The 17,481-nt window shown below is 42.3% G+C and overlaps 2 protein-coding genes across 5 annotated transcripts in view; both read left to right on the top strand.

Annotated features, from left to right (window-relative positions):
• MYO5A (myosin VA) overlaps positions 1–8,349 on the top strand; it is a 191,132-nt gene extending 182,783 nt beyond the window's left edge. For all 3 annotated transcript variants that reach the window (XM_039492800.1, XM_039492799.1, XM_039492798.1), the window contains 5 exons: positions 1,819–1,969; positions 2,979–3,261; positions 4,177–4,351; positions 5,752–5,832; positions 7,314–8,349. In XM_039492800.1, the coding sequence (XP_039348734.1) occupies positions 1,819–1,969; positions 2,979–3,261; positions 4,177–4,351; positions 5,752–5,832; positions 7,314–7,466 (843 nt within the window). In that variant the 3' untranslated portion in view covers positions 7,467–8,349. The remainder of the gene's footprint in view (positions 1–1,818; positions 1,970–2,978; positions 3,262–4,176; positions 4,352–5,751; positions 5,833–7,313) is intronic.
• A 7,352-nt stretch (positions 8,350–15,701) lies between these two features.
• The window catches only part of MYO5C (myosin VC), a 55,448-nt gene continuing 53,668 nt past the window's right edge, over positions 15,702–17,481 (top strand). For both annotated transcript variants that reach the window (XM_039492801.1, XM_039492802.1), the window contains exon 1: positions 15,702–15,915. In XM_039492801.1, coding sequence (XP_039348735.1) covers positions 15,889–15,915 — 27 coding nt within the window. In that variant the 5' untranslated portion in view covers positions 15,702–15,888. The remainder of the gene's footprint in view (positions 15,916–17,481) is intronic.

Raw genomic sequence — 17,481 nt, 5'->3', positions numbered from 1 at the left:
CAAGTAAAGTAGGACATAGTTACCAGAATTGGCGCTATTTCAAATGCTGCATGAAATGATCTCCCTCAGTATAGTGTTTATATCAGTTTAACTTTCTAATGTGCTTTGTAATCCTTCAAGATGAAAAGTGTTATGATGGTGGCAAAATTATAGTTATCTGAATATTAAAAAAAAGACATGGTACGTCTACACTGCACTCTGTTCTCAGCAGCATGAAGAGTAGATATGCTACACTCTCCCCTAGCATGGATCTAAATAGCAGTGTAGACAGTGAGGCACTGCTTAGGCAAGTAAAGACATTCTTGAAGCCTCTCTACATGCCCAAGCAGTGCCTCTCCTGTCTACACTGCTCTGTTTTTAGCAGTGTAGTGTCCTGCTGTCAGAGCCTTTCCCCACCATAGTAAAAAAAGACTCTGGCAGTGGGGCACGGCTCCAGTGGGGGGAAGCAGCAGGGCAGGGCTCCGGAAGCTCCCCGCTGCCTCCCTCATGCCAGAGCCTTTCACTGACACACTGTGGTGTGGATGCAGCCTGCTTTTCATTGCAGCATGTAGCTATCCTGCACAATACCGCAAGAGGTGTGCAATGTGGATGTAGCCTTAGAGGTCTTTAAATGCGCATGTCTATTCATACAGTTCTTTAAAGGCCTAGAAAGATTCTTTGTGCAGCTAGAAATAGCAGTGGGAAAGTAGTGGCTTATTTGTAACTGCAGTAAATGCCTCAGATACTTGAAGTTTCAAGGCAGTGTAGCCTGATCTACAGATTATGTATTAATTATATTGATTACTTACGAATCCTGAGTTATCATTTTGAGGGTCAACAGGTTCTTGTCCCAAGACCAGGTGCAGTATTATTCAAATTATTATATAGTTGGAAACCCCGATGTGCACAGTTGCAACACTCACTACAGGAACTCTTCTATATATTTACAAATAGTTTATCAATACATTTACACAGTCACAAACACCCCAACTCAGTAAGGTAGAAAGAGATACTACAGAATGCACATCCATATACTCACACCATCCCTTGTAGAACAGCCTGAACTGTTAGCCATCATCTTCCTCATCACAATCACCTTCCCCCTCATCACCAGTAGCCATCATTCTGGCACCTCCCAAGGACTACAGCTCCTTCTCCTACCGCCCCCAAGCTGGGATGCAACTTGTATAATATGAAACGCTGATGCCACAATGTTTGATGCAAGGGTTTTTCCCCTTTTCCTTATTTGTATTTCCTCACCTTACTAATGTTGGAGTGTCCTTCTCCTATAGGTTAGCATATCAGTGATCTCAGTTTATTATCATATATGTCAATTCGTTATCATGGCCCTCTTTTGGTTAGGTATCTGTAGATGTAGCTCATGTACCTGTATGTACGTCAATTCATTGCCATAATATTCTTGTGGTTGGGTCATGTTCCTGTGGTCAGAAATTCCCCTTAAACACTCTATTTTTAGCTCCCTGATACCTGGAGTTTCCGTTGGGCCATTTATCTGTTTAAAGTTCATAGGCCTCAAGCTTTATGCTAACTTGCTGAAGCTAATGCCTGACAAGATACAGGCCTGTAGGTTCCTTGCATTAATGCTGAATATAATAAAGTCAAGCTTGACCTATGACAGAAGTCATGTGATCCATATCCAAAATGCAAATCCAAGTGTTAGCTGCAATAAGAACCAACTTTTAAATGAAATGTTTGGGGGATAGAAGAGGGAGGATGGGAATGAATTTTCAAAGGACTATTACCCGCCTACAGTAAGAAAAAATATACATGCTATTTTTGTACATTGAAGCATTTGTTTCCGTTGCCTTGTGAATTCAGGGATTTATGAAGCACAACACGCCTCGTCAGAATGAACACTGCCTCACCAATTTTGACTTAGCTGAATACAGACAGGTATTGAGTGACTTGGCTATTCAGATCTACCAGCAACTCGTCAGAGTGTTAGAGAATATTCTGCAGCCAATGATTGGTAAGGCAAAATTAAATTCCTCTAACTTTCCAGCTACAGTAATCAAAATAAATTTCTTCCTACTCAATGAGAATGGTGGTAGTATATGATCTCTTGTATTTTCCCTTAAGTGGTACATGTATATTAAAGCACCCTACTAGTATTCTGTTTATAAATGACTCATGTAAGCAGAGATCAGGGAGAAAGAGCATAACTCTGTCGCCGCTCCCCGCCACACACAATGACAGAATAGCTGGATGTAACTTATAAATGCTTGTAATAAAGTAATAATATTATCAGCAGTGAAATAGTTAACAATGTTGATATTTAAATTCACATTTTTTTAAATTAAAATGATTTATACTAGATCTCTAAGCAAAGCCCATTAAATTAATGTATCTTCCCTTAAGACAATATTGACATTTAAATTTTCTCTAGGCTTCAGAATCAACACATCATTTAGTTGAATGGCGCAGCTCTTAGCTCCACTGGAGCTATTGCTTATCTCAGTGGTCCCCAACGTGGTGCCCACGGGTGCAATGGCGCCCGCCGGGGCATCTATGTGTGCGCGTGTACTGGCCGGCAGACAAGCATCCGCCGAAATGGCGCAGAAAAGCGGCGTCACCACCAAAATGCCGCTGATTTTCAGCAGCATTTCAGCAGCGACGCCTCTTGATGACGCTACTTGGTCCTAGGTGGCTCGTCATCTGGCGCCCGCCACCCGAGAGAGGTTGGGGACCACTGGCTTATCTGATTGAAGACTCAGGAAAACAGTACTTTATTGAGCCACATTCAGGCTTTCTTTACAGCCCCACAGACTAGGCTCTTTTTAAAATTGTAATGGAAACTTAACTTAGATTCTGCAGAAATTAGTGGGGCAATTAGAAAAGAGCTGGAATGGTACAGTGGTGGCCAATAGCAAGCTCAATCTACTCCTTGTATATAAATATTAATTACTATTGTTTTGTAAAAATGTGTATACATTTGGGCATTTTTCAGCTATAGTAGTAATGTTGTCAATCAAATGCAGTTTCAGGAATGCTGGAGCATGAAACTATTCAAGGCGTCTCAGGGGTAAAGCCACCAGGGCTGCGAAAGAGAACGTCTAGTATTGCTGATGAAGGGACCTACACGCTGGACTCCATCATTAGACAGCTGAACACATTTCACTATGTAATGTGTCAGCATGGTATGGATCCGGAGTTGATCAAGCAAGTTGTTAAGCAAACATTCTACATCACTGGGGCAGTAACCCTGAATAACCTCCTTCTGCGCAAGGACATGTGTTCCTGGAGCAAAGGGATGCAGATACGGTGAGAGAGCGCTCCATAGTATTTTCACTTGCCTCTTAAATGTACCGTTGGCTGTAATATTGAATTTGTTAAGATCAGATAATTGTTTTGAATAATAGTTGTATTTAAGCATTCCGTCTAAGAGAGAGAGACTCCTTGATGCTGGTTTTGAGGGTTTCTCACCAGGAAGTCATTATTTAATTTAGGGGTAAATTCTGGTTCCACAAACAAAGCTTCTGTAGGATGGAGTTAGGGGGGGAACAAAAGTAATTCCTTTTTATATGCAAGTCGGCCCAGATGGGCAACACCGGCTACTGCGCAATATGGGGAGGTGTAGCAAATGTTCCTCATTGCTTAATCTTGTCAGTTTGTGGCACAGTGGACACATGATGTGTTTAGATCTGTTGTCGCTCCTCTTTTTCCCAATACGGGACACGTTTGATTCATGTTTTTGGTGTCTGTTGCCCAGTATATTCTGTTTGTAAAGTGTTATCATATTCCTCTCCTAAGACGCTTTGAAAATCTCAGCCTACATATACAAGGGTGAAATCCTGCTTTTCTTAACTGCACAGAGGAGTCCCATTGAGGTGAATAAGGGGAACAGAGTTAGGCCATATATCTGAACAGAGCCAAACAAGGAAGAGAAGCAGTAGATAGAGTGTTTGGCCATTATTTTCAAATATTCTTTGGAACTCAGGTGCAAGGCTTCTAATGGCACAGCATAGGGTTATTAAACAGTCCTCAGGAAAATCAACTGAAGGGAACTGCTATGGAAATAAACTTAAGGGGAATTATAATTAGGTATTGTGTGAGGGAAGTACCCACAAAAACAAAATATGGGCGTTAATTAAACAAAATCTAAAGCTCTTGATATTTGGTCAGACTTGAACAGTCGGAGTGAAAACATTCTTGGCGGGGGGGTTCCTCTTTTAACAGGTACAATGTGAGTCAACTTGAAGAATGGCTACGTGACAAAAATTTGATGAATAGTGGGGCTAAAGAAACACTGGAGCCTCTCATTCAGGCTGCACAGTTGTTGCAGGTGAAAAAGAAGACGGATGAAGATGCAGAAGCCATTTGTTCAATGTGCAATGCTCTAACTACTGCACAGGTAATCCAGCACTCACCTTGACAGCTGTTACATTTATGCGCACCTCTAAACTGTGTTTTTCTAAACCTGCATGTGCTTCCATCTCACAGAGATTGGGTATTTCTGCTCATGTTGTTGTAAATAAGCATAATGAAAACAGAGGTTGAATGGAGTAATGGGTCCTCTCCCAAGGTCTGTGCACAAAATAAGTTCCAGCTTGTACTGCTTTAACTATACCAGTATAGTTAAGATGGCACCATCTCCCTAATGTGAATGCAGTTGTACGTGTGCAAAAGTGCTGTATGCTAGTATAGCTAAGGGGAATAAGCTTCACTGGCATAAAGCTCCTTTATACCAGTGTAATTGCATCCACACTCAGGGTTGTACCAATATAGTTATTTCAATTAAAAAAAACACTACAACTGACTGAAATAGTTATATCTGTACAAAAGCTGTGTAGGCCAGGCCTTTGACTCCAAGAATAAGAGATGCCTGTGTGCCATACTACTATGTGCCAGCCCAATCCCAATCTCTGCATCAGAAATGTAGAAACACCTGTTGCTTTTGCACTTTAAGAAAAAGTTCCTATTTCAGAAGTTTCAAATTTATAAAAAAAAATAGAATCATGAAAAAAGTACAAAGATTTTTATTTAAGCCAAAGAAATGTATTCCTATCATTTGGTGCTCCCCTTGCTTATGCCTGTCTTTTTCTTGGTTTGGGGTCTTCGTCCTGCATTTAGAGCTCTAACTTGTTCCATTTGAAATCAGTGGAAATTTTACTACAGTCTTTGGTGGGAACAGGATAGGATCCAAAATGTAGGACCAAATTCAGGTAGAGGAAGTAGCAACTTTTCCACTGACTTCAATGGATTTAAGATATTATTGCTGCTGACTGATTATCCTCTGGTAATTTCCACAGTGTGCTAGGCACTGCCCACACGTGTCAAAACAATAGTCCCTGCCCCAAAGGGGACACGATCTAAGAAGACAAGTGATGTATGAAGGACGGAGAGAGAGAGAGAGAGAGAGAGCACTAAACCTTACATTTTAAAAACAGCCATCAACCTCTAATCTCCTCCTGTGCTGGTATTAGCTGATCAATTTCCTGTAGCTGTCATGGAAGAAGTAGGATTTGTCAGTGTGCCAGGATCAGCTGTTTAATAATATTGTACAGCTATATATGGTCACATAAAAAAAATTTAAAAGGCTTGTTTATTTTAAATATGTGCCTTAATTTCTTATAGCATATAGCAATTTCTTAAATGAGTAAGAAAATTCCTAATGTATTGATTTGAAAAAAACTGTAACCAGCACTTGTAAACAACTAATTTAGGAAGGTATTTTTAAACATTAAGAATAGGGTGCATATATATTTAAATCAACAATAGACTGAAACCAAGAACTGTTGTTTTTCTCCACAGATTGTAAAAGTTTTGAATTTGTATACTCCAGTTAATGAGTTTGAAGAAAGGGTCTCAATATCATTTATACGTACGATACAGGTAAGACTGTTCTTTGCCCCACATATTGTTCAGTTAGTTCTACAGGAACACATCAGTGAGCTAAAATAGGTCTTGTCATAAAGTACAGTGTGATATTCAAAGTAAAGTAGGCTTGTCAACCACATTTTCTTTTCTTTTTCTGTAATACAGATGTGATACCGAGACATTTATGTTTATTGTAGGCTGTCGCAATTTGTGCTACTATTTGCAGATTTAAACTAATGTCGACTTTTTTAACTTTCTCTCACTATTTGTTTTTAAAATGAATTCTAGGTACCTGATTTTCAGAAGATGACAATTTTTCTATCTCTGTATCTTTATTTGTGCACACTCCACTATGCCCACTTTTCAAGTATTAATGTTTGTAAATGCAAGTGATGGAATTTGTACACGCAATGCCCATTCATTCACATTTTTTTCACACAAGAGGTCAATTTGAGACTGCTTTGAAAACTGAGCCATACATATCAGAAGTTCTCAATTCCACTCTTCTAATTTGGAAAATATGAAACATTTTGAAAATTCAGAGGAAAACTGGCTAGTCAGTTCATTTTAAAAATTATTTTTAAAAGTTGCTCTTCCTGGTATCTATTAGAGCAGTGTTTTTCAAACTTGGGATGCCGCTTGTGTAGGGAAAGCCCCTGGCGGGCCAGGCCAGTTTGTTTATCTGCTCCGTCCACAGGTCCGGCCGATCGCGGCTCCCTCTAGCCGCGGTTCGCTGCTCCAGGCCAATGGGGGCTGCGGGAAGCGGCAGCCAGCATGTCCCTCGGCCCGTGCCGCTTCCAGCAGCTCCCATTGGCCTGGAGCGGTGAAACACGGCTAGTGGGAGCTGCGATCGGCCGGACCTACAGACGGGACAGGTAAACAAACCAGCCTGGCCTGCCAGGGGCTTTCCCTACACAAGCAGCGTCCCAAGTTTGGGAAACACTGTATTAGGGGAACAATAAGATTGATAAGGGAGATTGACAAGATAAAACCGAAACAAAACAAATGAATCATTCTGCATACTCACTGAAGATGTACAGTTAACATATGCCAGACAGGTCTCCAGCCCTTTGCAGAAAATCTAAATGTTTCTTCAGATTTTGTTATGAAGGAAAGACATGCAGATCCAAAGCTGCCCAGAGGCAGCTTCAGTTTATGTGCACAACTGTTACAATGGGTCCAGATCAAGCTGCCAAATATATATGTATATGTTTTGCACTGATCGGTATTCAAATATTTAGTATGACAAGCTTAGAAATTCTTAATTATTACAAAAACTCATGTTTTCTTTTTAATATTTTCTTTCTCAAGAGAATGTTTAAAGCCCACAAAATAATGATAACTGAAAATCAAGTATTACTGATTATAAGCACCAGTGGGTTTTTCTTTTTACAAAAAAGCATGATACTAAACAACTCAAATGCAACATGATTGTTTTTTATCTGCCTTTGCCGTGAGATGAAGTATTAACACAACCAATTTCTTATCTTTTGTAGATGCGTTTACGAGACAGGAAAGACTCTCCTCAGCTGCTAATGGATGCTAAACACATCTTTCCTGTTACTTTTCCATTTAATCCATCCTCCCTTGCATTAGAAACCATTCAAATTCCAGCCAGCTTGGGCCTAGCATTCATCTCACGTGTCTGAACCAAGGATGCACTGTCAGCTGTTGACAATGAGTCTGTTGCCTGAAATCTGAATCCATTAAAACATAGTGAGCCACTGAAAATACGTTTTTGAAGGGACAACACTGTATATGCCCAGATTTTTAGTATGGGTAGCTGGAAATCTACATAACTGTACCACAACTGGAAGGCTGGTAGAAAGATGTGCATTTGTATAGGTCATTTTCATGTAGACACATTACTGATTGTTACGTTTCCAGAGTATGAATATAGGGCTTGGGCAAAAATTGTCTTCAGCTGCCTAGAGACATTTTTAGATCTTTAGTAACATATTTAAATAGTGTACATTAAAATCCATACACAATCTGCTCATAGGTAGGGACCAATAAGGACAGACACGGTACTATAAGTGGAGGACTGGAAGTAATGCATTTTGTAGTAGAATACATAGTCATGTAGGAATCTATTTCTCCATTAGAGTTTTTGACAATTTAAACATAGCGAACTTGCAATATATAAAACAATTTGTTAAACAACTTCCTTATTTATGTCAGTATGACATAAATTATGAAGTATTAAAGTCTTTTGGCTTACTGTGCGATATAACATAGGTGTTCATTTGTTAGTACTGTGGTTTACTAAACATATTAAACTGCTGCTGAATATTGTGTTCTTTAAAATGTATGACAGTATCCTTTATTAGGCACTAAAATAAGAGACTTCACTTTTTATTATCAACTTTGTTTACAGTCCAATGCAATCTATTCTTTTAACTGGATTTATGCAAATGTCAACAAATATCACCTGGAAAGGAAAAATGGTAACTAAGCACAAGTAGCACACTGGAAGTTACATAATAGTTTTCTTTAAAGATAGGGCACTAAAATACTCGTCTTGTGGCAAAATGAACAAAAGTCAGTCACGATTATAATATTTATTTCATATTTTGTAGTTGGTTGGGGTTTTTCCTTTGTCCAATTTTAGTCCAAGGAAGTGGCATTATATTTTTTCAATATCATCCATTTTATGTCTTTGTCACACTTTTTAAGATGTATTCTCAAATACCTAGAATGAAAGGAGAAACTCCTTGAGTAGTCCAATACCTTTATTAGTCTATACATTGGCTTCTGGAAACATACAACAAACATTGACTGGGAAGGGAGTATTTAAAATTGTGCAGTTTGTGAATCTATCCATGTAGTTCAATGAACCTATTTAACAAAAGGGTTACTTCATGCTAGAAAAATAGTTTTTAAAAAAATCTATAAAGTGTTCTGTAAGATCCAGACTGCACAATGAGAAATTATAGTTGTTTTGGCCTCTGCACTTCCAATCAGAAAGAATATTCCCTCTTTCACGCCTCAGATCTGCTCCAGTGTGGAATTTATATTTCAAAATGTACAACAATTAAGTTAGAGGCCTTGGTCAAACACTCTGTTTCTGAATTTTAAAACATGGTCAGTGATGTATGGTTCAAATATACATATGAAAAAATTGCACATTACTAAATTGCAGTGTGCAATATTTTAATGTATCATGCAAATTTAGCAACTTAGCATGAACATTTATTTCTTTAAAAGAACAGAAAAATATTCTATAGGTATACTTTTAGAATGTTCTGGTACTAATCAGCCTGCGAACCTACAGAATAATTTTTCTATCAGCTGAGCAGACCAATACATTTCAGTTATGTTTTATTTGAGATATATACATGCACCTTATATATGGTGACTGATAAAATGTATAATAAAGAAAGCTTGATCTTTGTCAGTACCATTTTGAAATGCTTATGCCTTTTTATTTTCAGAAGTGTGTGCCCGTTTTTTGTGTTTGATAGCTCACTACTGATATGTTCAGGTACCTACAAGTAAGAATTGCATCTTTAATTTGGATGATCTTTGTTAAATTATTTAAATTATTTTCATATGCAAAGTAAACCAAAAGCACTTCATTCAAATATGTTTGTTATTTTATCTCTGAGGCCAAGGATCATATAAGCTGGCTCCAAACACAGTATCATATAATATGGTGGAGTGTACTAATCTTTCAAAGTTTCAGGAAGTACTGCACTTGTTAATATGTCATGAAAAAGCCCTGGTATCCAGTAATAGCATAAGAGCAGGAAATAGGTGAAAACATTTAGAAAAAGACAAACTTTTCCCCTCCTGTTTAAATAAAATTGGCACAACAGTATATTTATACTGTAAATCAGGAAATATATCTACTACTTAAACACATAGTTATGAAAATTTATGTTAAAATGTATTTTTGTTTTTTAAATTTGTTTACCTGTATAAAGCCTTACTGTGTCTTGTTTCCTTAACAAAGTAGTAGTAAGTTGTTTATAGGTATTATCCTTAAACTCAGTGGTTTGAGTAGTGTTACATTTATATCACATTAAAAGTGTATGCTGCTTGACATGTTTTAAAGGAAAATATTTCTAAGTTGAAATAGATGTGTACTTGGTAAATCATCTAAAATTTTACATAACAGTATTTTACATGCACTTTTCAAAAAAAGAATTTTAGTGTTGATTTATGATATAAAATATTTTTCACCTTAGGTTTAAGGTCTCTTTAGATAACCATGGAAACAAATATAAACATCTTTTAAAAACTTATATTTTTTCCTTTGGATCATGGTTATGCTCTTTTAATGTGGACGTAACTTTTATATTTTAATTTATTATCTATTGATATAGTAGATTCTGTTGGATGCAGGAAATTATTAATTTGTCAATGTCCCTTTTGACATATATAACCATTCTGAAGATGTCACACAATAATTACCTCATTGAGTTTGGTATATTTTTAGTCCAGCCATTATTTTGTTCTGCCTTTTGCAACATAATCTTCTATCCAAGTTTTAACCAATTGCTACCCAGGCTTTAATCCGAGATGGAACTTGAAAGTGCTTAAAGAATTTTGCTTTATTAAATGTGATTAATCTAGTCTACTTGATCAGAATAGAAAGATATGCTATACTTCATCTTTGAAATGTTGATTTTTTTTAATCCGTTAACAGTTGTTCCATACCTGGAAACACCAGCATTTGAAAGCTGAAGGTCTATATCATTTAGGATTTAAAACTGAACACATTTCAAAATATCATACAAGAATTCTGAGAGAATGACTTTTGTTTTTTTAAGATGCTGATAATTCATCTGATAAATAAAAGCCTTTAAACAGGTTTTCACTCTGTACCACCACAGTACATGGATGAAAACCAAACCAATTCAGAATGACATATGCTTTGAAATGTTGTAGTGTCTGATGTTGTATTTAGTAAACGTGTGCACCATAAACACTGTATCCTATTAGCTGTCACTGAAAAATGTCCAAATAAAAAACTCTACAGCAGTTCATTTTGTTTTTTTTGTGAATATCTAAACAACAGATATATTCAAATGAGGCCCAATCCAACCCCATGGAAGCCACCAGGAGCCTTTCTATTGACTTGAAAGGGCAGTTGGTTCAGGTCCAGGGTGTCATACGTGCATACTGACAATCTTTTTCTATAAATACATCTGTGTGTGTCTTTTGTTGTACAGAAAGCAATTCCGTCAGTAGGTTAACATGCTACTATTTCAAAGTGCACGGAAAACAAATTATATTAATGAACAGAAAATTAAGGTTGTGAATTAAACAAAAACACAGACTTCTGTGCCCTGGAAGCTCTAAAACCAGATGGTGTTTTTAGTGGAACTTTATCTTAATATCATAAAGAACTTAGTGTATCTGACCAACTGTGACACCCCTGGGGATACCCAGGGCGGTGAGGACGCCCTGCCACCTGTCCTTAGTGTGAGGAAGCCTTGTTGGTCGGTGCCTGGCATGGGTCAGCTCCCCAACCCCACCAGCCATGGGCAACACAAGCATTCCCCTCCAGGCCTATGCAGGCCCAGCTCTATCTATACAGGTTAGTGATAGGCTCACTCCAACCCTCAAGCCCTTCTAGTGTCCCCCTGGACTGACCAGCCCCTGGTCTACTGGATGGACACTGAATTCACAGAACCTGCTGCTCCCAAAGAACCAGTACACAGCAGCTTATCACTTTCACCTCAGGATCATCACTCTGCTTAACACACGCCACTTAGATATGTTTAGAGTGAAAACAAGTAAAAGTTTATTTAACAATGTAGCGGGTTAGTCACCCCGCTCCTGCCCTGAAGGGCTTAAAACAACCCTGGGAGAGGGCTGTGGCAGGGGAAAGGCTGGGCTGATTGGGATTGCCCCAGTGCAATCAGGGCCCAGCTGGCCCTTATAAGAGGGCAGAAGGCCAAGGAGACATTCTCTCTAGCTCCTTAGAGAAAGAAGGACCTGGCTGCCTGGGAAGCTGAGGAGGGTACCTAGGGTGGAGCAGTGCTGAGGAAGGGCAGAGGGAGCTGGGGAGCTCCAGCCTAGCTAAGCCACAGGCTGAGTTAAGGGCCCACAAAAAGGGTGCTAGGGCTGCAGAGGGGCAGCCCAGGAATAGGTAAAAGCTGCAGGTCCTAACCCCGCTTTTTGATGATGAGTGGTTTACAGACTGTAGTCCAGGGTTTCTCAAAACAGGGGTCACCGCTTGTGTAGGGACAGCGCCTGGCAGGCTGGGCCGGTGTGTTTACCTGCCGCGTCCGCAGGTCCGGCCGATCGCGGCTCCGGGCCAATGGGAGCTGCTGGAAGCAGCGTGGGCCGAGGGACGTACTGGCCGCCACTTCCAGCAGCTCCCATTGGCCCAGAGCTGTGATCGGCTGGACCTGCAGACGCGGCAGGTAAACACACCGGCCCAGCCCGCCAAGGGCTTTCCCTACACAAGCGGCGACCCCTGTTTGAGAAACCCTGCTGTAGTCTGCCCCAGTGAGCAGGGGCTGGATGGTGACTGGCAGTAGCCACTGAGGCAAGATGGGGATAGAGGGTTGGGGGTTCCCCTGGGTGGGGAAGACCAAGATTGTGGGTTACTGCTGGGGCAGAACCCTGACGCAGAGGGGCACTGGGGAGAGATACGAGAAGTAGCAAGTCAAAGTATTGGAAACAAATGGTTGCATGTAAAATAAAATCATAATACGCATTCTGGAACAGGGATCAGCAACCTTTGGCACGTGGCTCACCAGGGTAAGCACCCTGGCCGGCTGGGCCAGTTTGTTTACCTGCTGCGTCCGCAGGTTCGGCCAATCATGGCTTCCACTGGCCACGCAGCTTCCATTGGCCTGGAGCAGCGAACCGCAGCCAGTGGGAGCCGCAATCACCCAAACCTGCGGACGCAGCAGGTAAACAAACCGGCCTGGCCCACCAGGGTGCTTACTCTGGCAGGCCGTGTGCCAAAGGTTGCCGATCCCTGTTCTAGAACATACTCACTTAACTAATTACGGTCATGTCTCACAATGCTCCTCAGCATTTCTCAGCCAGGTAGGCTGTGATCCCTTTTTCACAAAATAAGCTTGTCTCTGAAGTGAAGAATAGTATGTCTCTCCTTGAAATCCCAGATACATCAAAATAGTTTGATCTTTATTCATAAACCAGGTCCCCTCCTGCTGTATGTTTCTTTCTATAGATATTTGCAATCTCGTGTCAATTTTGTAACCTTGGTTAGTTGGTGGCCTCATATGCAGATAGACTTCCATTGTGAGCCACACAATGACCAGCTACAGAAAGAAGCATTTACTTCCCTGTAGCGGGGTGGTCACCTGCTCCGGCCTGGAAAGGGTCCAAGCCAGCCCTGCGGGAGGGCTGGGGCTGTGAGAAGCGGGTAGGCTGATGGGGAAGGTAGCCACAGCTGGGGTCACGCCCCAGTCCGGTTGTAGCTGGTCCTATAAAAGGCCAGTGAGCCTAGAGCTTAGGAGACTCCCTCTCTAGCTTTTGAGAGGGAAGGATCTAGCTGCCTGGGAGATGAGCAGGGACCTGAGGTAGGGTAATGCTGGGGGAAAGGCAAGAGGGGCTGGGGAGCTCCAGCCCAACAACCCCCCCCCCATGCTGCAAGGCCTTGTGTGGGGCCTAAACCAGGTACTGGGGTTGCAAAGGGGCAGCCCGGGGCTAGGCAGTGGCAGCAGGTCCTACCCCCCACATACCCCTTGCCAATGATGAGTGGCAATTACAGGCTTCATTCTGCCCTAGTGACCGGGGGCTAAATTATGACCGGCAGTAGGTACTGAGGCAAGGTGGGATTAGGGGGTTGAGGGCTCCCTGGGGAGGGGAGGGGAGGAGAGACCCAGAGACTGCGGGGATACTGCTGGGGCAGAACCCCCAGATAAAGGGGCACCGGGGTCTGGGAGGGACATGGGGGGGCTAGAGAGTGGGGATGATACCAGCCTGTAGAGGGTGCTCTGGAGCTGGAAAGCGAGCCAATTCCCAGACCTCCATCAGGAGATGCTGCAGGGGTGAGTCCTGAATCGCTACATTTCCCCCATCTAAACAGAATCTATCACCTTCTAGTCACCTGTCTTAATGTATATACCTTAAAACCATAGTTTTCAGTATAGATACATAACTCCTTAAATACCATCCACACATATATTTTGCAAAGACTGTGATGACCAGTAAGTTACTGGCTTGTGGTAGAGACGTGCCACCCTTTGATAAATTATTATGCATATACCACCCCCACGGGATCCCTCTAAACCCCCTTTACACCGTTTATGCCATCTGCCAGTTGGCACCTGGATCACACCAACACCATTATAGTTAGCTATATTCTGAGCTTTTGTTAATTTGTCAGAACCTTAATACTGTATCTCAATTTGGGCTTTTGTATATTCAATTCCCTTGTTGGTTTAATAAAATGTAAGGAAAAACCCAAATGGAATTTTATAAAGAATGCAATTAACAAAATTTCTATTGTTATTGCTTATTTACGTAGGAATGGTTTCCCTTGGTCATCTGGGCACCTTCAGTAAATCTAGAACTTTATTTTTTTTACTAATAAAGATTTACCCAAGATTAACTGTTCCACTTGTTCCAATAGGTATTTTTTGAGGTACAAGACTACTGTATCTGTGTACAATAATTATAAAAATCAGGGGGATAAGTTACTGTACCAACTACAGACAACAGCTACATTTACTAATTCTATTTATTTTTAACACTAGAGAGAAGTATATGTTATGTTTCTTCATTTTGAGGGAGATTTTCAATACCACTGAAGAGAGATAAGTATCCAATGGTCATTTGTGCTTCAGAAAATCTTCCCCCTTCAACCATTTGGCTTGAGCACAAAATGTAGTCATTGATAAATGTTTTAAATCCAAATTAAGGGCACTGGATTCTATATACCAAGGGTGGGTTAATACACCATTTCATTGCCAACAAACAAAAAAGGAAATTCCCCAGTTACCAGACTCTCAGACCAGAGCCCTTTGCCTATAGCTATGGCAGACTGAGCCAGCCTCCTTTGAGTGGACTGTACACGTTAGTAGCTGTAAAGAACCAGCTAACACCATGATGGAGAATGTTTATAAAGTCTCTAATTTCCAAGCTAATAGCTTGGAAAATGACATATTCAGAGCTTCTTTAATACAGCTGGAGTGTCTTAAAAAAAATTCAGGGAGGAGTCTGCTCTCCTCCTCTAGGGAAATCCTGCAATCTGTAGCCCTGTTAAATACAGACCCAGCTTAGGCTATGCCTAGCCTGGGGATTTGCCCCAATTACAGCCACTGCTATAGCTGCACCAGCGCACCCCTTAGTACTGATAGAAAAAGCCACTATTTGTTCCCGTTGCTGGACTGTAGGATGAGCTACTGGGGCAAATTGCTGCTTTCCTTGTCTGGCTTTGGGGCACACACCAGTGCAGGATACGTTGGTGCTTGGCCACAGCCTGAGAATTTGCCTCAATTTCAGCACAGCAGAGTAGACAGGGCCTTAGCTACAGCTGTGTTTGATCAGGCACGAGTGGGCAACATCCTGCTCGAACAACATCGTGGGAGCAGCTGTGTGGACAGGCTCTGGCTGCTGGTTTTCCAGCCAAGGTTAGGGCCACCATGTTTACCCACCGTTTGAGCTAAAGCATGGGACTCTGGAGGTCAGCATAAGCGAGGTCAACAATGTTCGCACACGGCTTCGAGGCTCGAAGACGCAGCTGTGTTGCACACTCAGCCTCTGGCCCTGCTGGAGGCACGTCGCCGATGGGGGAGGGGGGAGCACGGGACGGGGACGTGTGTGAAGCCGGATTGGTCTCTGTCCGGAGGGGGGGGGGTGTGAAGGCCCCTGGGAGGGGTCAGGGGTGAAGCCGGATTGGTCTCTGTCCGATGGAGGGTGAAGGTCCCTGGGAGGGTATCTGACGGGGGTGTGTGAAGCCGGATTGGTCTCTGTCCGCGGGGTGAAGGCCCCTGGCGGCAGGTCCGGTGTCAGCTGGGCTCCACCCCGCTCGGGAGGGGCCGGAGCGGGACACACCTGGCGCGGCGCTGCGGGCCGCCCGGGAGCTGCCGGCTGTGGAGCGAGCCCGGCTCCTTCCCCGAGGCGCGGAGCAGCGGCCCCATGGCGCTGGCCGAGCTCTACACGCAGGTGAGCCGGGCGGATGTGAGGCGAGTGGGGCTGCGGGGGCCCTTGTCCGGCCGGGGTCCTGCTGCCCCCGCCGCCCAGTCCCAGCGGGCCGGGGGAGGGAGATGCCGCCGCGCTCAGGGCAGGGGCACCTGCCGCTCTGGGAATGGACGGAGGAAGAAAGTTTTTGGTGGGCAGGGCGAGCCGGATGTGCCTGGCCCCGGGGCAGCACCAGAGGCTCCTTGGCTCGGGATATACTTTGCCTCCGGAGTATGGGACTGGAGAGTAAATGCACAGCCTTGCCGACCCGCGTCGCTCAGAACCCGGGAGCCCAGCCCCCCAAACCCATAAGATTAAACCCCCCCCACACACACACCTTTCGGGGCTTTGGATCTGCCTCCTGGTGTTTGTCCTCTAGGCTTCACAGCTGTTACCTTTTCTCTGCAACCATGACAGCTGGAAAAGTAGGGGGAAATCCTGGCCCTTTTGAAGTCCATGGGAGTTTTCCCATTGACTTCAGCGGAGCCAGAATTTCTTCCCTGCCCCCTCACTCTTCTAAATGAAAGCGAGGCTTCCCACATAATCACAGGACTCCAGGAACTGGGGCATTCAGACAAGCGCCAGATATTGTGAGAGGCTGAATTTATGGTAGGCTGTTGAGATCTAAAAAAATGTTTATAGGAAAATATCATGGTTTTTCCAATCATGATTTTCACCCAAGAGACTGGTTTTAATAAGTAGCTATGATTTACCACTATCCTGGGACTGAACAGGGCTAGTAAAATGCAGGTTTCTGTTATATCTATAGGTTATTTATTAAACTAAAATAAGAACACTATCACTTAGAAAGGAGCTGATTATCCTGCCTGGATGATTCTTCAAGTCTGATTGCCTGCCGAATTGCTTTAATAAATAAACCAAACATTTACACAATTGTATAGAGCTTCAGCTAGGCAATAATAATGAAACAGAAGTGAAATGCTGTTGTGAATCATGAGACCAGGCTTCTGTTCCCAGTTCCTGACACTGAAGTGAGGTTAGGCAAGTCACTCCACTTCCCTGTGCCTCCTCCCTTTCCCGGTCCATAAGCATTATCCACCTTTAGATCAAGTGCTAAGTGTTTATTACCATTATGATCACTTTACAGTTTGCATACTGTGGGACCAGTTCTCAAGTCCAGTGAGTTTGCTTTGCCCTGGAGACAGAAAGTAGAACAGAAATCCAGGGGATCCCGTTTTGTGAGGGATTCCCCTTGTACGGAGGAATGCTTGGGTGCAGCTTCCTGGCTACCAGTGCATGAGCCATGGATGGCTATATCAGTAGCTGAGGACATTTTTACATCCATGTTTATTTACTTGTTACATTGTTGAAGTCAGAAAAGAATAAATAAGACTTAATATTTGGTGACCCATTTTTATATTATTCAGCTCTGAATACGCAGTCGGCGCTATAAAAAGACCTAAAGAAAGAAATCTTAATCTAAAACATATCCATAAAACCCACTCCTACAAATGCTTAAGTACATGCTTAACTTTAAGCACGTGAGTAGTCCATTTAGTAAAGCATGTGCATAAGTATATGTAAAATAAG

This window comes from Mauremys reevesii, linkage group 10 (assembly GCF_016161935.1).
Source record: "Mauremys reevesii isolate NIE-2019 linkage group 10, ASM1616193v1, whole genome shotgun sequence".
In the NCBI taxonomy this organism is placed as follows: Eukaryota; Metazoa; Chordata; order Testudines; family Geoemydidae; genus Mauremys; species Mauremys reevesii.
This window is presented reverse-complemented; position numbering and strand designations above follow the sequence as displayed.